Genomic DNA, 24,000 nt, shown 5'->3' on the forward strand with positions numbered 1-24,000 from the left:
CTTGGATACCTCTGTCTTCCTCTCCTTTCTTCTTTAGCACTACAGCTTCCTTCTTGGGGTGCCTTGATCCCTCTGGGGTGAGTGGAACTTAGCAACAAAGGGGATGTCACAGAGGTGGAGAGTTCTTGGTTCTGGGGAAGAATCTCTGGAAATAGGAGAGGGTAGAGTAACAGAGTACCTATCAAGTGAGTGGCTTAAGGGACTGAGCCTCCATCAACAAAGTAATCTGTCTGCTTTGACATTCCCTCTTTCCTTTCCCTTTCTTCCTATTCTTGCTGTACTTTTGACTTGATGATTAGGCATATGAGAAATGTTTTCTCTGTATAAACAAGTGGTCTGGGGTGAATCAGTGAATAATTTAGATGAGAAGCTAAAAGAAATGAGGCCATCAGGGCTAAGATAGTGGCACACACCTGTAAATCCCAGTTGCCTAGGAGGCTGAGGCAGGAGGACTGCAAGTTCAAGGCCACCCTGGGCAATTGAGTCAAAACTCTGTCTCAAAAAAACAAAAGGCTGGGAATGCCTAGCGTGTGTGAAGTCCTGGGTTCTATCCCTTGGACTGGGCCTGGGGGAAGTGAGGCCATCAGAGAAAAGGCTTGAAAAATCAAGGACTGTCTTTTTGAGATCTCAGGGGGAGTTCTTCCTCATGGAGAAGCAAAAGATTTAGACCTTTTTTCTAAAGGAAACCTAAGTTTAGACATGAGTTCTTCAATAGAGGGAAATTAGCTTTTTTTTTTTTGAACCAGGGATTGAACCCAGAGGCACTTAATCATTGAGCCACATCCCCAGCACCCTGTCTTTGTTTTTTTTTTTTTTTAAATATTATATTTAGAGACAGGGTCTCGCTAAGTTGCATAGCTAAATTGATGAGACTAGCCTTGAACTCATGATTCTCCTGCCTCAGCCTCCTGAGCCATTGGGATTACAGGTGTGCACCACCACATCCTGCTAAGCCACCACAGAACTGGTGGCTGTCATTGCTGCTCTTTAGGTCTTTGTGTGAGGATGGAGCTGTCATTTGCTCCTGTTGTCCCTATTAGGTAAGGCCTTTTCTGGGTTGGCTTCAAACATTGTATAAGTTACTTCTGATCCAATCAATGGTCAGGGTGAGGAATCAATATTTTAAAAGTGTACATTATAACTAATGAATATTTTAAAAGAGAAAAGGTTAGGAAAATCAAGGACTAATAGCATAATAAGCATACTATTATTATGCATTCTGAAAGAGGCGTGGCATTCAAAGACTGAAAGCTGAATGTTTGATCACGGTGCTCAATTATTTTCTAGTGCAGCAGATGTAAAAGGAAAAAGTATGCTCTGGTAGTGTTTTCTTGAACTCTAAACACAATGCAATGCTTTCTTTTTTTTTTTTTTTTTTTTTTTTTTTTTTTGCTTTGTTAATGATTTTCCAAACTAAGCATAACACTAAAGATCCCTGCAGAAGAAAAGGCTGACATTATTTGGCTAAAACTAAAAAGTCCTATGCAGAAAATATGCTTTAAAGCTGAAAGACAAATACCAAAGTAGGGAAAACATTTACAACATATTTAATATCCAAAAGGTTATTTGGTTTTATAGAATGAGCTCCTAAAATTCAATAAACTGCTTTCCCCAGAGGAAAGCACGGGTAAAGTTCACTTCAGACGTAGTGTTTTCAACATTTATCGGTGTTGTAGGATGAGTCAGAACGTCATCCCTTTTTTTGGTTGGGTAAATCCATTATATGAATGTGTCACATTTTGTTATCCATTCATTAATTGATGGGCTTTGAGATTATTGTTCTAGTTTGTTTAACTTTTATTTATTATTATTATTATTTTTTTATCCACTGAAGTTTTTATTTCTTATGGGTTCTATCCCAACCAGTCATTTAAAAACCAAGTAACACAGCCCTGAGGGGTAGGGGCTGGGAACTGCACCTCCCTCCTACTCACAGGGGTAGCCGAGGGGAAGAGGGAGGAGTGGGAGAGGTGGCTGAGGCACCCAGGCAGCAGCAGCAGCAGCAGTAGTAATGGGCCTTCGTGTCACAGAGCCACTCAGTCCTCTCCCAGACCCTGACTGGAGCCCACCTGGTTTGGGGTGGAGAGTGGGTAGAACCCACCCCAGGATCTCCCCTTCCCTCCTTAGATAGCTTCCTTGGGGGCTCAACCCATTTCTTCTGGTAGGAGACTGAGGCATACGGAGAGGAGGAAGTGGGAGAGGAGAAGGCAGGAGAGGCAGGGTAGTGGGAGAATGAAGGCAGAGGTGACACGGGTGGGTGAGGCCCCAACACCACCCCTTCGCCCACCTGGGGAAAAGCTGAGGAAGCCACATCACTCCAGCTCTGCACCCACGCACCTGACACCATCCAGTAGCATGGGTGTGCCATGATGTCGGTCTGCAAAGCAGGCATGCAAGTTGGTGTGTCCACTGTGCCCTGACCCCACCCCAAAGAGTCCTCTGTCCCCCAGGGATCAGGTGTGGGGTGCTGGGAGGACCTGAGCCTAGAAGTTGGGACCCCAGACTGGACAAGGATCCCAAGGCCAATCTTGTATCTACTCCCTTCCAACCAGATCTGTGCCTCACACTCACCCATAACACGTGCCTGTACTGTCACCAGCACACAGGCACCCATGCCACCCTCGCAGGCTAGGAGCAGCTCCTCTTTGAGGACGCCCTCCTTATATGCTGAGTACTCACACTTGATGCTGTAACCTGCCCAGAGACAGGGACAGGTGTGCCATCAGCACTCCCATAGTTTCCCAATCCTGTCCCCAACACTCATGGCCATCACCCATCTCAAGACATGCTAAGCCTCCTGGAGAATGGGGCATGATGCTGGGGATCTTGCATTTAAGTCCTGGCTGAGGCTGGTGTGTGTGGGTGGATGATGAGTCAAATGCCACAGAGGTCAAGGAGGTGGAGTGCCATGGCTAGAGTGAGGGCATGTTCAGACCCCAGGCCTGTCTAGTGCTGTCACAGCCTCTCATTTTTCAAGAGAATTGGAAATCTGGGCTTTTATACAAAATATTCCAAGTGTTAAATGTTTGCAACTGAGCAAGGTGCAGTGGCACGTGTGTGTAATTACAGTGATTCGGGAGGCTGAAGCAGGAGGACTGTAAGTTCATGGCCAGCCTAGGCAGCTTAGTGAGACCCTGTCTTGATGTAGCTCAGTGGTAGAGGGTCCCTGGGCTAAACCCACAGTACCAAAAAAAAAAAAAAAAGTTTGCAATTGAATAGAATTGTGCTTGCCCCACGTGCACAGGCCCTGGGTTCAATCCCCAGCACCACACACACACAAAAAAAAAAAAAAAAAAAGGAAAGAAAGTAATGATGTGTGGGCTAAAGAAAATGGTGTCAGGCTGTATTTGCTCCTTTGTCCCCTCTGCCTGGGCCCTCTCCAGGCTTTCCAATACCTCTCTGCAAGGCCTGGTACTTCAGCACTCAGCTTCAATGACTTCCCCTTCTAGATGCCTCTCAAACACCTCAACGGGAAATCTTTCTTCTAGAACACTCTTAAGGGCTGGGTGTTCCTGCATGGTAATTACCATCTTGAAATCTATTTGTGTTCTTGACAGGTGACTGCATGACCTGGCTTATCCTCTCAGCATTTGCTCATTTAGAGTTGAGGGAAGGCTGAAGTCTTGTCTCCTGGGATCCTACTTAGAGTTTGGGAGTTGGATATTGGAGCTGAGATTCCACCCACATTCTCAAACTCCTCCAGCTACCTTCTCTTTATTCTTAAAACCCTGGTCCTGACTCCCCTCTATATCACGTGGAAGGACCAACAACATCCAGAAAAACTCTGCATAAACGCTTTGTTTTGCTATTTATTTATTGTGCAATGTTAGGGATTTAACCCAGGACCTTAATCATGCCAGGCAAGTGCTCTACCAGTGAGCTACACCCAACCCCTTGTTAATTATATTTAATAGACTTTATTTTTTGAAACAATTTTTGGTTCACGAATTATTTTTAAATTAATTCATTTTAAAATTAATTTATTATTTTTACTGTGGCTGTTTCTTCTGTTATGAGAAAATTCTTAATGAATAAAACATTTTTAACATTTTTGGCCCCGCTGGGGATAGAGCCCAGAGCCTTGCTCATACCTCTGAACTTCACCCCCAGCTCACTAATAAATCCCATTAGGTCCCCAGTAGTCAATCCTATATAGGACATAAAGAGTTAACAAGCACATTCCTAAAGAGTCAATCCTAGGGGGCTGCTCTGGTGGAGGTGAGTCTGGTGCACGCCCTCCCAGCCCTGCCTCTGGGTCTGTGGGCTCAGAGAAAGGGAGCAATTGCGGAGGGGGTGGCAGTTACTGGGGTCAGTCAGAGTTGAACTCATCCTTTGTGCTGGCCTTCCTTGTTGAACAGGCAGGCGGTGGAAATTTCTACCTCGGAGATGCGCGCGCGTTCACGGCTCCGCTATTGCGCACTGAGTCGCTGGAGCTGAATCCATTCCGGACTTTGCCGCTCACCGTCCCTCCCTTGCCGGGCCACGATCCGTTTCCGCGTTTTGCGCGGTGCTGCAGCGCCAGGACACGGAGGCGGTAGCGCGCACGCGCGCTGGGGCCCGGCCCGGGCGAGCGCGCGGCCCGACGACTGCGGGTGAGACGCAGGCTCGTTCCCGGCGGGGGCGGCGGGCCGAGGGGGCCGCCAGTGCGGCCGCGGGCGGGGCGGCAGGGGCCTTGGCGAGGGCCGCTGGGGTACCCCGGCCTGCGGGAGTCGGGGGCCGGAGGCCGGGGCGGGCCGGGCCGGGCGTGCGGAGCCGGGGCCGCGGTGACGCCGGCACCCGGCCGCCTGGGGAGCGGGAGGCGGGGGCCGGGCGGCTCCTCCTCGTCGCGAACCCGCGGCGACCTTGGCCAAGTCGCTTGGGCCCCGGAGCCTCAGTCGCGGCCGTCCGCTGGGATCACATGCTCTGCCTCCGGGAGGAGCCGTCTCGCGATTCAGTGGCGGGAACCTCGGAGGGTGCCGGAGCCCCGGGCTTTTTGCGGGGGGCTCCACCCGGGCCGGGAGAAAGGGCTCCCGGGGCATCGCCCTGGCCCAGGCTGCTACGGGGAGCGCGCCTCGTTGTAGTCCCCAAACTTACGAGTATCGTGAAGTCGCTGTAAAACTTTTCCTGAGCGTACCCCGGGAGGAGGAGAGGGAGCCCCGGCCGCCCGCTCCTCCCACGTTTGCTTTAGAGAATGGAAACAAGAAACCCTCAGCTTTTTGGAATTCGTGTTTGTGATACCTGTAGTTTGCCGGAATCCTTCCGTCCCATGTAGGAAAGTGTGGTGCTGGCCGAGTAACTCCAGGGTCTGTCCCAGGGTAGGTCTTTGTGGACCAGGGAGGCAGTCAGCGCCCCAGAAATTGAGTATGGGGGGACTCATGGCACCATCACCCTTTTGGTGGTGGCTCTGAAATTTCAGGAGCCCTCCCAGCGTGGGCAAAGATGTGCTGAATAATATGCAGTGGGACTGATAGCGGTCACAGAAGCACGTTAGATAGTCTAGGTTGGGAAAAATTTAGAATATTCGAATTGACTTAAACTGAAACTTTTCGCCACAGGTGACTAGCATGCAGATACCCATGCTCTGACTTGCTGCCCCTCTACTGACATGGCCCACCGGGGTGGGGAGAGGGACTTCCAGACTTCAGCTCGTCGCATGGGCACCTCACTGCTCTTCCAGCTTTCAGTGCACGAACGGGAACTGGACTTGGTTTTTCTGGACCATAGCTATGCCAAGCCATGGAGTGCCCACCCAGATGCCAGTAGTGCCCGCCCTACCCGCATGCTCTTTGTTACTCCCCGGAGGCAGCACGAGAATACCATGTGAGTTTGGGCTTCTTTCCCAAAGGCTGGTACTGCCGGAACTGGGCAGTAAGAATTTTCTTGGGGATGATTGGGGGGTGTTGTGTGGGAAGGTTGGATGTTTAATTTGGGCATCTCGGTTGAGCAGCATAAAAATATCAGGCCTAAATCTGGACATTATCACAGGAGACATCTCCTAAGAAGAGTTAGAAAAGCAAGATGTGTAAAGGAAAGCAGACTCCCTTTTGCACTTAGATAAGCCTTGTATGGGAAAAGGAAATTGAAGAGAATTAAATTGATGAAAAGGAATGCTAAGAAGTTGATTTTAAAAGATTACCACACACATCTGGGCATGGTGGCCCATGCCTTAGAAAGACCCTGTCTCTAAATAAAACAAAACAAACAAACAAAAAGGGCTGGGGTGGGGGGGATATGGCTCAATGACTAAGCACTCCTGGGTTCAATGCCTGGTACCAAAAAAAAAAAAAAAAAAATTGCCACACAGGTCATGTATGATGGTACATCCCTATAATTGCAGCAGCTTGGGAGGATAGCAAGTTCCAGGCCAGCTTCCAAAATTTAGCAAGACCCTGCCTCAGAATAAAAAGAGCTGGGAGGTACTCAGTGGTAAAGCACCCCTGAGTTCAATACCAAAAGAAATAAAAACCAAAAATAATACTAAATGCCCCAGTACCAAAAATAAATAAATAATTGTCATACAGGGTAAGACCTGTGTCACTTTGATGCAGTGCTCTGGTTTGCTTGATAGTGGCAACAGTAGCTGTTTTGCATTTCTTGGCCTCACACACACAGGTTAGGAGCAAATTCCTAAGACATTGCCTTCTCAATTTGGGTTGTTACTGAACTCCATGGTTTAATCTAAACCCTTCTTAGTCTAGTATTTTCAGCCAGCCTATGTTATAGGATAAGGAAGTTTCATAAATTTATTACCTGATAGGAGCTACAGTTACATTTGGCTTATATAAACCTGTTTGGCAATTCTTTTGATCTTTAAGGGAGTCTGATTTCTTACATTTTAAGACTTATTGATATGTTCAATTCTGATGATTAGACTATGCCCTTAATTATAATCTTTTTGGAGATTTGTTTTAATTTTACCTAATTGTAATCTTTCCTTAAGCACAGACTTCAGTTTTGTTGGGAGAGCTTCTTTAGATTCCATCTCACCCCCACCATTGAATCTTAGGGGACCATGATGTGTTTTTTAAATTTTCTTATTTTTATTTTGCAGTGCTGGGGATTGAACCTAGGGTATTTTTATGCTAGGCAAGCATTCTACCATTGAGCTACAACCCTCACACCCTACACATAGAACAGTGGTTTTTAATTTGTTTCCCAATGATATTAGCACTTTTTGTTGTATAGGACATAGGATCTGTGATATTAGGGAATAGTCTAACACAATCTTTTTTATTTTTAAATTTTTTTAGTATTGTAGATTGAACCCAGGGGCAGTTAACCACTGAGCAACATCCCCAGCTCATTTTTTTTTTTTTTTAAAGAGAGAGAGAGAATTTTTTTTAATATTTAGTTTTTAGTTTTTGGTGGACACAACATCTTTTTTATTTTTTATTTTTATATGGTGCTGAGGATCGAACCCAGCGCCCTGTGCATGCCAGGCAAGCGCGCTATCACTTGAGCCACATCCCCAGCACCCCACAGACCATTTTTTATATTTTATTTAGAGACAGTGTCTTGCTAAGTTGCTTAAGGCCTTGCTGAGGCTAGCTTTGAACTTTCTATCCTTCTGCCTCAGCCTCAGGAGCTGCTGGGATTATAGGCGTGTGCCACTGCACCTGGCCTCCTTGACATTTTATTCAGGTTGTTTTGTGTTTTTGGTTTATTTTTGGTTTTGTTTTGATGAAAGGGGAATCTCTACATTGTCCAGTTAACCTCTAAATCCTGGGATCAAGTGATACTCCTCAGCCTGGGTCTACAGACATGGACCCCTGAACCAGAAGTGTAATCCTGATTCCTCTGTCCTAAGGCATACAGAGAAGCTCCTTTAAATAGCATTTGAAATCTTTTCCTTTCTGTTATGTAAAGCTTCTTTCTAACATTGAAACTAACTCCTGGGTCCATAGCTCATTATATTACTTTTTTTTTTTTTTGAGATACCGGGGATTGAACCCAGAGCCTTGCACATGATAGGCAAGCACTGAGTTACAACTCCAACCCTTTTTAAAATTTTAAGTCAGGGTCTTCCTGAGTTGCCCAGGTTGGGCTTGAAATTGTGATCCTCCTGCCTCAGCCTCACTAGCAGTTGAGATTATAAGTGTATGCTTAAAGTAAGTTTCTGTAGAATTAGCTGTTTTGGTAGTTAGAAAATTATTTCCTCATATAAATCCTGTTTTCATACACATACCCTGAAAATGGGAATTTGGCATATTGCAAGAACTATTTTTTAGGCCTTTGTGGCTAGAATATGGTGGCAGGTGGGTTTTAAGTGGGAGGTAAAGAGAAGTTGGCAGAGGCAGTGTCAGTTGATTCTAAGTGGTAAGAAGTCATTGAAGAATTTTAAGCTTGAGATCCAATTTATATTTTGAGAGGATCACTTTGGATTTTTAAAAAGTAGATTATGGTGTAAGAGTGGGATTTAGAAGACCAGCTAGAAGGCCACTGCAGTAGCCTGAGATGAGCTAGACATGATAGCCTGGAAAGGGATGGGAACAGTACAAAGGAAAAAGGTTCAATTAGGATACCTCCTAGATCTTTGGCTTGAGTAGCTGGATGGTGCCATGAATTGTGAAGACTGAGGGAGGAGAGGTTTGGGATGCTGAAATCAAGAATAGTCTTGGAGGCACACATGTCCACAAGTGTTAGCTCAGTGTCTGATCTGAGAAGATAATCCGCTCTTTGCCCACTACCAAATCTAGTAGCACAATTATTCACTTCATTCCATAATGACATGACTATTCCAGTCATTGGGAATGGATGCAATATGATCATAGAGGTCAAAAAGTTAATATGATATTGAGGAAACAGCTAGTAGATCAGATTGATTGGCATGGTATTTCTGGTGACACAGTTTGTGCAGTGTACCTAATGAGTTGGGGAAGGGCCCTCATGGCACTAGAATTTCATTAGCATCATTCTAAAATGTGAAAGATGCTTCAAAGATCCATTTATATTCATTTTTGTGGTAGGTGCTACACAAAGTGAGTTAGATAGCTAAGCTGTCTGCATACCAGGTGATCTTAGAGAATCATAGACTTTTACAAGATATAGTTAACTACCAGTTAACTAATGAAAAGGAAAGTTTATATGAATCATTTAAAACTCCAGATCATTGCTGTCCAGCAGAACTCTGCATGATAGAAATGCTATAATCCTGTGTTGTTCAATATGGTGGCCAGTGTGCTGAGCACGAGAAATGTATCTGGTGTGATTAGGAACTGGATTTCTTTTTTATTAATTTTTTAAAATTTATATATGATAGCGGAATGCATTACAGTTCATGGAGCACAATTTTTCATATCTAGTTGTATACAAAGTATATTCACATCAATTCATGTCTTTATACATGTAGGAACTAGATTTTTAAATTGATTTTATTTAAATTTATTTAGGTAGTCATATGTGGCTTATAACTTCTGTATATATAATTACATGTATCTACGTAATTAACTATTTGTCTTTCTTAAAAAAGTAACCAACAGGCTACTTTTTAAAATCACTTAAAAATGATTTTATGTGCCTTCAGCACCTATCACAGAGAATGCAGAGATCTAGAGGAATGTGGGAAAGATGACTTTGGATCAAAAATTTCTTGTAGATAAATGTGCTCATGTATAGTATATAAAGTGTCTGTTAAAGAGACATTTTTCTGTAACCAGATGATTGTTAAACACGGGTATTATGTGCAGTATTTGTGGCCTGGTCCCATTTTCTCACCTGTTTACAGTGAATCAGACGTCCCAATAGATGTGGAGACAGTCACATCGACTCCCGTGCCACTCTATGACAACCAGAAGGCGCGCAGCGTGATGAATGAGTGCGAAAGGCATGTCATCTTTGCCAGGACTGATGCAGATGCCCCTCCTCCACCAGAGGACTGGGAGGAGCATGTCAACAGGTAGGCCCCTCCTCAGAAGTATGGGTTAATGTCACCACCCTATAATTATTTTGTATCATCCTCTTCATGGAAACATTTATTGGAAACCACATAAATTTCATGGAAACATTTATTGTAGCAACATAAATGGGAATATTCTCCTGATTCTTGCCTCATAACTGTCAGTTCACTCTGCTGTGAGCTCCTTGAGAGCAGGGCCTGCATCTCAGCCATCTCAGCATTCGTGACACTAGGGCATTTCCTAGCATACAGTAGGCAGAATGTCTACTGAGAGCTCAGCATAATCCCAGCCACTCAGGAGGCTGAAGCAGAATTGTTTGAGCCCAGGAGTTTGAATCCAGCCTGGGCAAGACCTTCTCTCTCCTTTATTTTTTCCCCCCAGTACTGGGGATTGAACCCAGGGGCACTTTACCACTGAGCTACACGCCCAGCTCTTAAAAAAAGTTGGAATCAGGGTCTCACTGAGTTGCTGAGATTGGCCTCAAATATGTGATCCTCCTGCCTCAGCCTCCTGAATTGCTGGGATTACAGGTGTGCACTACTGTGCCTCTCTTTTTAAAAAAAAAAAAAAAAAGTTTGTGGAATAAAGTATAACTATCTCTGTAGCTTATGTTATAATGTAGGGGTCACCCAGACTCCTATAAACGTACATTTTTATGGTCTATAGCTAGGATAGTGAAAATGTTTTGGAATCACATGAAAAGCCAACAGATGTCTGAGTGGCTTTAAAAATGGATTTGCAGCTGGCTGTGGTGGTACATGCCTGTAATACCAGCTGCCAGGGAGGCTGAGTCAGGAGGACTGCAAGTTTGAGGCTAACTAGGGCTATTTAGACCCGTCCCAAAATTTAAAAAGAAAGAAAGGGTTGAGATTACAGCTCAATACTGGAGTACTTGCCTAGCATGTCTGAGCCCTTGGGTATAATCTCCACTATTCTCAAACAAACAAAAAAGATTTGCAATCTCTATTTTTGCAGGCATACTTTCCTGGGTGTGCTGGCTAGTTTTGTTTCCCTGCCTCTTTCTGCCTCCAGCAGACTCGGCATTCTTCCCTTTTTCTGTGTTCATTTTGCAAATGTTTATCTTTTACCTAGCAACTTTTTGGAGGTTTATTTGCACACCCTGTAATTCACCTGTTTAATGTGTGCAGCCAGTGCTTTTTAGGGTAAATTCAGAATTGTCCCTCCAACACCCTAGTCAGTTTGATGAGCTATTTCATCACCTCAGGAAGAACTCTATTCTCATTAGTTGTCACTCCTCATTCCTCCCAACCGCTCTGGTCCCTGGGAGGCACCAGTGTTCTCTCTGACGTAGGTTTTGCCTGTTCTGGCCTTGGTGTGTGTGGGATTGTGTACTGCAGTGTTCTCCGGGATGGCGTCTTTGGCTTGTGCTTAGTGTGACGTTTCCAAGGCTCATGCTTGCAAGAGCATGTAGGTCATTCCTTTTTGTCCAGTGATATTCCATTGGTTAGATAGCCCACATTTTATTTGTCCACTGATTGTTGATGGACATTTAGGTCATTTTCACTTTGGCTATTATGAAAATGATGCTGTGAACATTTGTATACAATTTTCTTTCTGTGTGGGTGATTCTGGGGATTGAACCCAGGGCCTTATGCATGCTAGCCAAGCACTCTACTGTACAAGTTTTGTGTGGATGTATATTTTCAGTACCTAGAAGTGAAATTGCTGGATCATGTGTATAGTCATTCTGTAGGTAACTTCTGAGGGACTGCCAGACTGTTTTCCCAAGTGGCTGTATCATTTTGCATTCATACCAGCAGTGAATGAAAATTATAATTTTCCCATATCCTTGCCAACATTTATTATTTGCCTTTTATCTTCGGCATTATTATTATCATTCTAATGTACGTAAAGTAGCAACTCAAGGATTTTAATTTGCATATTCCCAGTGGCTATCTGCATTCATATCTTTTATACATAAGGAAATGTTACTTTTTGCCTCAGGAGCCTGGTAGATGGTAAACCTGCAGTAATGTTGGAGAACTTTTATTTTATAGTAATGAAAGAGAGGTAGGGAAGTTTGAGGGGACTGATGTGATCTATGAGGCTGGTTAGAAGTGGGCAGCTGTGAGCAGTTGTATTTTTGTGGTCACCACAGTAGTGTTGAGGAGAGGAGCAGCTCTGTATGTTGCTTTAAAAGCTAGTGAAGAGCTGGGCACGGTGGCACGTGGCTTGGGAGGCTGAGACAGGAGGATCGTGAGTTCAAAGCTAGCCTCAGCAAAAAGCAACTCAGTGAGACCCTATCTCTAAATAAAATACAAAATAGGGCTGGGGATGTGGCTCTGTGGTTGACTGTCCTTGAGTTCAATCCCTGGTACAAGAAAAAAAAAACTGGTGAAGAAGTTGGGTGGGATCTGGGATTGGAATTTACATATTGTCCTAAGAAGAGGAAATGCTTGGGGCCAGGGTTGTGGTTCAGTGGTAGAGTGCTTGTGAAGCACTGGGTTCTATCCTCAGCACCACATGAAAATAAATAAAGATATTGTGTCTACAACTAAAAATATTAAAAAAATATATAAGAGGAAATGCTCTCAGAGTGTCAGATGAAGAGGAAAACTGCTGTGAGTGGAGGTCAACTTCTAGTCAGTGAATTCAGCAAAAGGATTTAACACCATTGTTACAATCAGTAATCATAATAAAGACAACAGTAGTGGTAGCAAAACAGAGCTACCTTGAATGGAGCACTTTCCAGGTGCCAGAAGTTGTACCCAGTATTTCATTGCATTTCTTTTAATCCTCCCAGTGATTCTTAGAGATGCAGATCTCTGTCCTATAGGAAGTGGTAGAACTGGGGTTGTTCAAACCAAGCAGTCTGACTCCAGAGGCGGCATTCCCAACGGCCACAGCCTCTGCTTATGGTTATGTGTGCATCTCCACTGCCTTGTCCTTGGTGTGCATTCTAGAAAATACAAGGGAAAACTGCCAGGTGAGGGTTTTTTTTTTTTTTTTTTTGCAGGGGGAGGGGTGCTGGGAGGTACCAGGTGTTGAACTCAGGAGCACTGGACCACTGAGCCACATGCCACGTTCTCAGCCCTATTTAGTATTTTATTTAGAGACTGGGTGTCACTGAGTAGCTCAGCACCTCACTGTTGCTGAGGCTGACTTTGAATTTGTGATCCTTCTGCCTCAATCTCCCAAGCCACCAGGATTACAGGCGTGCACACCTGGCTCTACCAGGTGTTTTTATCATTTCACCTTGGTTATGATTAAGAGGTTTTTGGAGCCAGGTGTGGCGGCGCATGCCTGTTATCCCAGTGGCTTAGGAGGCTGAGGCAGGAGGATTGCAAGTTTAAAGCCAGCCTCAGCAATTTAGCGAGACACTAAGCAACTTCGCAAGACTTTTTCTCTAAATAAAATATTTTTTAAAAGGGCTGGAGATAGGGGCTGGGGATGTGGCTCAAGTGGTGGCGTGCTCGCCTAGCATGCGTGAGGCACTGGGTTCGATTCTCAGCACCACGTAAAAATAAAGTGAAGATATTGTGTCCACCTAAAACTAAAAAATAAACATTAAAAAAAAAAAAGGGCTGGAGATGTGCTCAGTGATTTAGTGCCCCTGGGTTCAGTCTCCGGTATCAAATAAAAGAGTTTTTTTTTTTTTTTTTTTTTTTAAGAGAGAAAGAATTTTTTAATATTTATTTTTTAGTTTTCGGCGGACACAACATCTTTTTTTGTATGTGGTGCTGAGGATTGAACCCAGGTCTCACGCATGTCAGGCAAGCGTGCTACTGCTTGAGCCACATCCCCAGCCCCCCAAATAAAAGACTTTTTTGGAGACTATTCATGCTTATCAAAGTCATTAGAGACTTAATACATGGGAATACCAGTTTATAATTTATAAGGAGAGAGAAAACTTCCAAGTAGAAGAGACACTGGAAAAAAAAAAATAAAAGAACAATCAACAATAAAAAATTAAAAAAAAAAAGAGACACTGGGGGTGGCCTGGCCAGAGTGTTTGTCCTCAGAGGAAAGTATAGGAAGCCATTCTGTTTCTGGAGTGGTAGGTGGGTGGAGTGCGTGCGCAGGGGCAGGAGGACTGGGTGTCAGTGCATCTTGCCCTAACCAAGGTGGGCACACCAAGGGCCCAGGGCCCCCTCATTGGCCCATCCTGCGGAGAAACACTGACAGATTCTCATCATGTGCTTGCCTTCCTCTAGTCTCCATGGAGGCCTCCAATATGAAGCCCTTACTTCAGAATGTTTTTTAGTATTTGAAGAGATTTTGGAAGTATCCACCCATTAGCAACAGGCTTGTAAACCATCTCTTCAGACAGGTCCGTTTTGCACTTGACTGGTGTTATTATCTGATGGTCCTTATTAGCTTCAGCTTCACTGATCACCATTTTTTTTTTTTTTTTTAATCCTGTCCCTGAATTCGTAGCCTGTCTGGAGTTTGTTGCTCCTCTGCTCTGATTATAATCATCTTGTTCCTGATCTTTCCTTTAACTTGATTGTTAAATTGCTGCTTCCTTTCTTTCTGCATAAAGTCATGTAAAATTACAGTTTCCCACATTGAGAACTCCATGGACAGCTCCCTGCAACTCTTGATTTCTGTCCCCAGAGAGCATACTGATCACTTTTTATCTGTGGAGTCAGAAACTTAATTTCTTTGTTAGGGCTTTTGTCTCCCTTCTTGAATTATTTCAGTAGAAACTGCCTTCAGATAACCTTTACTGTATAAAAAGTGAGATTTTACTGCCACTGCTACCTGACCCTGACTTTCTCTAGGAATGGTGGATATTTTGTGAAATGGTTTAAATCTTTCTCTTTGCTTGATTTGTCTTAGATCAGGAGTTGGCAAAATCAGCTGTAGGCCAGGTCTGGTCCTTTGCTTGTTTTGTATGGCTTTTTTTTTTTTTTTGTAGCAGGGATTGACCTCAGGGGTACCCAACCACTGAGTCACATCCGCAGCCCTATTTTGTATTTGATTTAGAGACAGGGTCTTACTGAGTTGCTAAGCACCTCACCATTGCTGAAGCTGGCTTTGAATTCACAATCCTTCTATCTTAGCCTCCCGAGCCGCTGGGATTACAGGTATGTGCCACCACACTCGGCCTTGTATGGCATTTTTAAGTGGTTGCAAAAAAAAAAAAAAAAAGATCAGAAGACTAGTATTTTATGACACATGAAATTCATTGCCCATAAAGTAACTTTTATTGGAATATTGTCATGCCATTCATTAAGTATTGCCCATGGCTTCTTTTGTACACAATCATAGGGTTAAATAGTTGTGGCAGAGACTGTATGGCCCAGAAGCCATAAGTACTTTATATTCTCTTAAAGAGGAATATAAAGAGGGTCTGGGCCATGAGCCTATGTGCCCCAGATCTGTGCCTTGGAGGACCTTTGGAAATGATTTCTGTTTACTGGCATAGCGGGGCCATCCTGAGGACACTGGCTCAGCTTGCCTCCCTCTCCACGAGTGTCAGATGGCAAGTTTCTTTTTTTCTTTTTTTTAATTTTTTTTTTTAGTTGTAGATGGACACAATACCTTTATTTATTTACTTTTTATGTGGTGCTGAGGATCGAACCCAGTGCCTCAACATGCAAGGCAAGCACTCTATCACTGAGCCACAATCCCAGCCCCTCTTTTTTTTTTTTTTTTAAGAGAGAATTCTTTTAATATTTATTTTTTAGTTTTCAGCAGACACAACATCTTTGTTTTTATGTGGTGCTGAGGATCGAACCCGGTCCGCACGTATGCCAGGCAAGCGCGCTACCGCTTGAGCCACATCCCCAGCCCCTCTTTTTTTTTTTTTTAATTTCTTTTAGTTGTAGTTGGACACAATTCCTTTATTTTATTTATTTATTTTTACGTGTTGCTGAGGATCGAACCCAGGGCCTTGCACGTGGCTAGGTGAGCACTGTACCACTGAGCCACAATCCTAGCCCCAATGGCAAGTTTTATTGGTTGCAATTTTTAGAAGATATTTAACAAAATACTCTTACACATGATACTTCTCAGCATCTGTTCAGAGGGATTTTGAGACATATCCAACATTTTGATGAAAGAATCTAGGGTTTGAAAGCAGGCTGTCTTGTCTTAGAAATCCGAACTTCTGAATTCCAGCTCACACTCCCACTTCTCCTTTTCTGAACCTTCTCTAAATTTACATCTCAATCTCATATGTGTCTGTGTAGAAGTTTGAGGCTGGAAGGTTGAAATTCTGTGCCTGAGATGTTGGCACAGAATTTTGTTCTGTCCAAGTTGTTTCTTTCCCTCCCTTCCTGCCCCCACCTGCTTTCTGCTCTCTCCCCCCTTCCTCCTCAGTGTGAATGGGGCCTGTTGAGTTTCTCTGATATTCTTTGTCTATTCTTGTTTGACTTTGGGTTAAAAAAAAAAATCCTTTAAGCATTTTAATGTTAAATTAGACTCCCTGAAAATAGTATGAGAGAAATAATTACCTTTGAAAATGTCAAATTTTTCTAGGACCAGTGTGCTATTTTGGCTGCTTTGACTGGGCCAGAGGTCAGCATGTTATTCAGAATCAGTCAGAGCATGGAAAACAAAAGATGATCTGATCTCTTCTAAGCAATGAAGAAAAGGCATTTTTGCACTCATGAAAATTGAATAGGTCCAGGTCAAGGCAGGGCGCAGGGGGAAGCAGTTGACTCACCACAGTTCCCATCAGCTATTTGACTGTTTAGACTTGTATTTAACATTCTGTCTCCTGTTTTTAAATTTTTCCTTAATTATATCTTTTGCATGCTCTTTATCTTAATCTTGGGGTAGATCATTTTTTTCTGCCCACTTAATTTTCCAGCCTCCCACGAAGCCAACAAAATATAGAGAACATGTTCAGTTCTTGAGATTGCTTTGTTATATATACAGCAGCAATCCTAAGACCTTTTCCTGGGATTTTAGACTCTCAACATTGTGGTTTTAAATTTAATTTCAGCTGTCACTGGTGTACGGTGGTGATTTTCAAGTAGCTTTCTAGATTTTTATTCACATCATTTTCCTTGCTCTCATCTTTTTGGGTTTTAGAATAGATGTAGAGTAAGAAAAACAAATAGGGAAAAATCTCCTGTTACATGACAAAGAACAGGATAATTTTGGAAATGCTGTTGGTACTTCATAAATCAGTTCTATCTCATTTTCTGTTCTTGAAGCTAAAGACTTTGAGAAAGTTCCAGACATTGTTGAACATGGAAAAATCATATTTATTGCTTACTCTGGTTGGTTATAAATGAGCATTATTACTGGAGGTAAGGCTATGAATACAGTCCCACTTTTGTGATGTTCCAGGTTCTTTGACTGTACTTTCACAGAACTGAAAGCTCACTTTTAACACAGGTTGCTCTTTTATTTCCAGTTCAAGAAATTTATTTTCCAGAGATGTTTACAGTGACATATAGATATAGATAGATAGGTGTGTGTGTGAGTTGGGGGGACAGGAGGGATGGCCATTGCAACTGACATAAATAAATCATAGTAAAAGAGACACACCCCCAAATGCCTACAAATAGGGTAGGACTTAATCGCATTAAAAACAGAGGTATGTTACTTCGGGATAGAGCCATGTTTCTCCAGGGAGCTTTTTCACACTATTTGTGAGCACCTTCTGTCTCCTCCAGCCTCCACCCAATCCGCAAGACCACCTGAGGATCACTGGACATAAGAGAGCTGCTACTCATGGAATTTCTGTGTTGCAGTAACGTTAAGGAAAACAGGATTATGAACTGGTGGTCTGAAGTTACTGGTCCCAGCAAACCTTCCAGGGTCCTAACATGGAATTGAAGCATTCACTCCCCCTCTCCTAAGTCCAGAATTTTTTTTTTTTTTTTTTTTGGTACCAGGGATTGAATCCAGGGGTACTTAACCACAGGGCCACATCAGCCTTTTTGAAAAATATTTTGTTTAGAGAAAGGGTCTTGCTGAGTTGCTCAGGGCCTCACTGAGTTGCTGAGGCTGGCTTTGAGCTCGAGATCCTCCTGCCTCAGCCACCTGAGCTGCTGGGATTACAGGCATATGTCATAGTATCTGGCAGGCCAAGTCCATCATTTCTGAGCATCAAACCACAATAAAAATGGGTGGATCCTGATGAAGTAATAGAAATAAAGTCAAAATAACTAGGTAAAAAGGAAAAAGAAGACAATCCCCAGAAACCTAAGACTGCTTCTAATACGCCACTGGGGGTAGAGGGAAGGATCACAAAAGAGCGAATGGCTTTGGAGGTTTGACAGATTTAGCACTGGAGCACAGTGGCACATGCCTATAATCCCAGCTGCTCAGAGGCTGAGTCAGGAAGATTACAAATTCAAGCCCACCCTTGGCAGCTTAGTGAGACCTTATCTCAAAAATAAAAGGTAAAAAGGGCTTGGGATATGGCTCAGTGATAGAGCATCCCTGGGTTTGATCCCCAGTGTCACCCCCCCAAAAAAGATTTAGCTGTAGTGAGGAAAGATTTAAATATAGATAGAAGTTGCTTCTGAAAAAGAGTTGCCTGGTTTTGTCTCTGTGATCATGGGTTTCAGCTGTTCTCATTATCAGTGATCAGAGCGAACCTGAAATTTGGAGGATTTAGGAATCATCTAGTCCATATCCAGGGCATGTGGCCAGCTCTTTATTGGAGAACTGGGTAGAGCTAGCATTCTCCTGGATCATGTTGTAAACTGGAGATGTAGTAGGTGGAGATTTTATTTTGCTGAAGGAAAGGTGTTGAATTGTTTTCCTCCTTTCTAGTGAGTATTTGCTTGCTCACAGAAGACAAATAGTTGTACAGATTAAATTACAAAGGGTAGTTTGTCCTCTGATGTTGCTAGAGCCATGGCCAGTAGAAATTAGGTTGTCTCATAGGGCACGGTGGTGTGATGGAAAGGATGCTAGCGTGCTACATGATAAAGTAAGAGAAATTGAGACTATTGGAATGCAGCTTTTCTGGTAGTTTGACCACCTTGGTCTGGTGAAGGTGGAGCACAAGTTTTATTTCTCCATTCCTCTCTGCTGCTTGGTACCCATTTGTCAGGTGGGATACAGGGGGTGAAGGTTAAGTCTGGACCTCACTGCAGAACTTAGAATGCAGCGTGACACAGTTCAGCCATTATTATTCAGCAAATGTTAACTCCTGGGATGTTAGCTGTTTTTAAATTTTTTTAGTTGTTGATGGACCTTTATTTTATTTGCTTCTTTATATGTGGTGCTGGGAATCAAACTCAGTTCCTCACACATACAAGGGAAGCGCTCTACTGCTGAGCCACAACTCCAGCCCCTGTTAGGCTGTTTTATGTGCTGGGGAGGCAGGACTTAAAATGAGCAAAGTCCCAGCCAGCTTGGCTTTTACGTTGTAGCAAAGGGAGACAAACTGAACTCCGGTACAGTGGCTAGAATGGGAAATGGTGATACAGCTTCCGCTTGAAACGGTTAGAGAATTCCAGGCTGGGATCAGGGTGTTGCAGTTTTAAATAGGAGAGCTTAGAGGAAGCCTCCCTGCAAGGTAACATGTGAACATATGAATGTGACCTGAGGTAGACATTGTTTCAGTTCAGGGAATGAAGGAGAAGGGCCCAGTCTGCTAGAGGATTGCACCTGGTGTGTATGAAACCAGGGAGTGGGGGGTCCTGAGTGGGAGTGGGGAGACCCTGAATGCAGCGAAGTGAGCGAGGAAAGTCATGATGCGGTCAGAGGCAGTGGGAGCTCCACAACCATTGCAAGGACTCAAGATTTTAGCTGATTGAAATGAGGCCCCTGAAGGATGGGGCAGAGGAATGACATGATCTGACTTAGAATTTTGAGTGTGTGGTGCTGGGATCAGATCGCACAAGGCTGCAGGCTCGCTTGGCAAGTGCCCTGCCACGGAGCGCCATCCCCCAGCCCTGACTCAGGGTTTTGATTGACCTTCCAAAATTCATTTTCCCACTGACATTCCAGAGGTACTACTTTTTATTTCCAACAACAGAATATAGAGGGATCTACTTACACCTCATAACCCGGTATTAAACTTAATTTTTACTTATTCAGTAGGTTAAAAAAAACTTATTTTAATCTGCATTTGTTTAATTTTGAGGTAGGGTTAACTGTACTGTTTTGTGATCTGTCTTTGCTTTTTCATGTTCTTTACCTGTTGACTACCTTACTCTTTTATTTATTTATTTGTTTGTTTGTTTATTTATTGCAGTTGCAAATGGACAGAATGCCTTTATGTTTGTTTAGTTTTATGTGGTGCTAAGAATTGAATCCAGTGCCTCACACATGCTAGGCAAGCGCTTTGCCACCGAGCTACCGCCCCAACCCAAATACTTTATTGTATTAATTTTTTGGAGCCTCTTTTTTTTTTTGGCACTGGAGATTGAACTGCTTAAGCAGTGCCATTATTTTTTATTTTGAGACAGGGTCTCACTAAGTTACATTTATCTCTTTCTTTCTTTTTGTCTTCTAGGTTTCTTAGGCTTTGTCTTCTTTCATTCTTGAAAAGGCCTGATTTCTGAGATTGGTAGATAGCTATCAATCCAGGGAGACTGATCACTATTTTCTACTTGGCTAGTGGTTATCTCAGCCCTACTTTGTGACTTTATCCTCCTACTGACAAGAAATACTACTTTGATTTATCTTGTTTGGGTCTAGCAACCACTGATATTTTAAGAAATAATGTATTGAACAGTTTTTCTAATGGCAGAGAGGGTCACTAAAAAAATATTACTGGTTGGGTATCATTTTTTTGGTACTGGGGATTGAACTAGACCACTGAGCCACATCCCAGCCCTATTTTGTATTTTATTTAGAGACAGGGTCTCATGAGTTGCTTAATGCCTCATTGCTGAGGCTCCTGCCTCAACCTCCCAAGCTGCTGGGATTACAGGTGTGCCCTACCGCGCCCGGCTCTGATTGGGTGTCTTCTGTTGCCTTTATCTTTAGGAGGCTTGCTGGTCTGAATTAGAGTGTCTACTGAGATTGCCTGGTGTGGGGTGATGGGAAAGGTAACAGGATCCACACTTCTGTCTAGGTGCAGTGATGTGGGGATGAGAACAGTGGGGTAGATTCCTGACTACAGGGTTTACTGCTGTGTTGGAGGAGGACAGAAAGTTGTTAGTAAGCAGCTGGCCTGTGTATGCTGGTGTCCTACGCTGGGATAACAGTGTTAACTTACACGGAACATAAGTTTACTAATTTTGTGGCATAGAGGAAAAAAATTCTTAAAAATATGGAAAAAGAGGAGAGATTAGGGTAAAATTGGGACTGGGAGAATAGTCTGTTCATTGGTCACATTTCTGCTGTTTTTGTTTTTAAAGCTAGTTTAAGTAGACTTCTTACCATAGTCTAAGGTTTTGGTACACTGAAATGCTTGCTGATCCTTCTGGTTTTGTGTGGAATGTACAACCTGTGAAATTCAAATAGGTCTCCACACTGGTGTAGACCTGTCTTCATTTGTTAGGGTGAGTATCTTAGCCATTAGATAAATAATTAGCTTTGGTAGCACTAAAAGACTTCATCTGTGACTGGTCTTGACTTGTAGTAGGTAAGATTAATTCAAATGTGTGCTGAGGTGATTCATTGCCAAGATTGGGACCAGAATCTTGTGTTTTACCTCAGTAGTCTTTGACTAAGTTACCTCAGGTTATACTCTCTCATAATGGGATCAAAAAAGATGACAGAGTCTTGTCCCTAGGGTTTGACCTTAACTCCTCAGAGTTTCCATTATAGGACTGGCTGGACAATGGCCCAGAACAAGCTATTCAACAAGATCCTCAAAGCCCTGCAGTCTGACCGACTTGCCCGCTTGGCCAATGAAGGGGTAAGACATCAGAAATCTGCCCAGGTGGGCTCTTCCTAGTTCAGGCCTCTCTGGCTGACTGATTTGTACCCACCTCCCATTTGCTAACCAAGTGGAACTCTTGTTCCTTCTTTTTGCATCTTTCAGGCTTGTAATGAGCCAGTGCTACGCCGTGTAGCCGTGGACAAGTGTGCAAGGCGCGTGCGGCAGGCCCTGGCCAGTGTGAGCTGGGACACCAAGCTGATCCAGTGGCTGCACACAACCCTGGTGGAGACCTTGAGTCTGCCCATGCTGGCCGCCTACCTGGATGCTTTGCAGACACTGAAAGGGAAGGTAAGGCTGTGGTTGGCGTCTGCCCTGTGTTGGGGTCAGCCAGTCCCTGATGTGGGTTCAGATGTGGGGTTTGGCGAGGTCATTACCTGGTCAGTTTAGAGGGCGTGGCTAGCCAGTATGCTATTAAAAATAGGAGATAAGGTATCATTTTACACTTGATCTGGTGTAAACATCTTCATGCCATCTCCAGGATGAGTGTGGGACCTGAAAACCAGAGTACTCATAGCCTTGCAGCTCCTGGCCTGTGTCATTGAACGTAGTGGAAGAGATGAAAGTGTACCGGGGGCAGTGTTGATAAGGGGCAAGAGGCAGGCCTGTGAGCTCAGGGGGCCGGGGGATTACAGAGGGAGGGGTACTCTGCCCTCGGTCTCTCCTCATCAAGGGATGAGCCTTCAGTTACAACACCTGAGCTGAAATAATTGATTACAAGCGCAGCATTTCCTGCCCCTGTGGTCTTACCTACCTAGAATTGCACAATGTTCACCTATTTCCCTTATTGTGATGTTAATGGCTGCATTGGGCCTCAGTGTGGTGGACAGCAGGTTCTAAAGGCCAATCATCTAACTGTCTCAGCCCTGCCACTGACCCACAGGGGAAGCTGAGACCTGTACTTCAGTTTCCTCCAAAATGTTCTTGATAACAATATCTATATGCAATTTCTGTGAGAATTAAATTAGTTCATCAAGAAAGAGTGGTGCAAAATTTTAGCTTAGTTAGCTCACAGAAACTGTTAAGGAGTACCCTTGTAGTTTCTGGAAATGTGTGAGGTACTTTGCCCCAAATCAAAATAGCCTCAGACAACCTGTATCAGTTCAGTTCGTGGAGCTGGGAATGGAGCCCAGGGCCTCACGTGTGCTAGGCAAGCGCCCTACCTCTGAGCTACATCAGTTTTTTTTTTTTTTTTTAAGTAGATTTTCTTTTTCCTTTTCAGGCAGGTGCAAAGTTGCTTGGCCTTCAGCCATACCCCAAAAACTTTGTCTCTTGACCTGACTTTAAGTTTCAAGATGTTGAGTTTGTTAGAAAGCTACAGAAGACAGGCTTTGTATAAAACTCGGGACTAGAGATGTTCATGTTTTTATGGTAGGAAGTTTGACCCTAAATTTTTCACTTAGTGGTGTGCATAAAACAGAACTGCTCCTTGCTCTGGTGCACCTTATTTTCTAGTGGAGAACGAGATGAATGAAAATAGACCCCAGACTTCCCTAGGGGTAAATGGACCTGGACTTGGGCATAGGTGGGGTGGGACCAAGGTAGCCCTTGGCAGAGAGTGGCCTGTTCATAAATACATTCTTCCTGTGGTAAAGGTGCAGCCGTGGTATATATGCTCCAGGGGATGAGGGCCAGTAGTGCCCAGGGCATTGGTGGCTCTGCCTTGCTCGCCATAGCCAGCGTGATTACAGTCTGACTCCCTTGGCTTTATTTTTTTTATTTATTGGTAATGGGATTGAACCCAGGGGTGCTTAACCACTGAACTCTTTTTATTTTTTTCTTTTGAGAGAGGGTCTCACTAAGTTGCTGAGGCTGGCTTTGAACTTTGATTCTTTGGCTTAGCCTCCCAAGTTGCTGGAATCACAGGCATGCCCCACCACGCCCTGCTGATTCTCCTTGGTTTAGAAGCAAGTTTGTGTTTCTTCCCCATGTAAGTCCCCAGCTGGGTGTGGCCTGTGTGAATGAGGTGCATTCAGGTGAGCATGAAGGGCTTCACCGGTGGGCACTGTGTAGCCACGCTGCTGGTTTGCTGGAATGGCACAAGTTTCACTGGTATGCTAGTCAGCAGGGTTCCCAATACTTGCACTGTCCACTGGGTATGCTCTCCATGGTGCTTCCTCTAATGCCAGTCCATGTCACTCACTCACACTCTGGTTGTTTCTCAAAGGGTATAAATGATTTGCTTTTAAAGTACCTGCTGGTGTTAAGATGCAGCTGATGGGGATCTTGCTCTTGACCCACCTGCCATCTCCGCTGGCTCCATTATAAAGAGGGCAGGGAAGGTCTGGGCGCAGCCTCCTGCTTGTGTGCCAAGAGGGAGTGCACCACTGGAAAGGCAGGGAGCTTGGTTTTCCT

General features: G+C 43.9%; 1 protein-coding gene across 6 annotated transcripts in view; it reads left to right on the plus strand.

Moving 5' to 3' along the window:
- Positions 1 to 4,527: 4,527 nt before the first annotated feature.
- The window catches only part of Kansl3 (KAT8 regulatory NSL complex subunit 3), a 39,827-nt gene continuing 20,354 nt past the window's right edge, over positions 4,528 to 24,000 (plus strand). For 4 of the 6 annotated variants that reach the window (XM_071601878.1, XM_071601882.1, XM_027919774.2 and 1 more), the window contains exons 1-5: positions 4,528 to 4,592; positions 5,535 to 5,799; positions 9,704 to 9,874; positions 21,534 to 21,624; positions 21,751 to 21,936. In XM_071601878.1, the coding sequence (XP_071457979.1) occupies positions 5,585 to 5,799; positions 9,704 to 9,874; positions 21,534 to 21,624; positions 21,751 to 21,936 (663 nt within the window). In that variant the 5' untranslated portion in view covers positions 4,528 to 4,592; positions 5,535 to 5,584. Of the gene's footprint in view, positions 4,593 to 4,819; positions 5,295 to 5,534; positions 5,800 to 9,703; positions 9,875 to 21,533; positions 21,625 to 21,750; positions 21,937 to 24,000 lie in introns of those variants that run through there. The other 2 variants (XM_071601879.1, XM_071601880.1) reach the window with 2 other exon arrangements.

This window comes from Marmota flaviventris, chromosome 14, assembly GCF_047511675.1.
Source record: "Marmota flaviventris isolate mMarFla1 chromosome 14, mMarFla1.hap1, whole genome shotgun sequence".
NCBI lineage: Eukaryota > Metazoa > Chordata > Mammalia > Rodentia > Sciuridae > Marmota > Marmota flaviventris.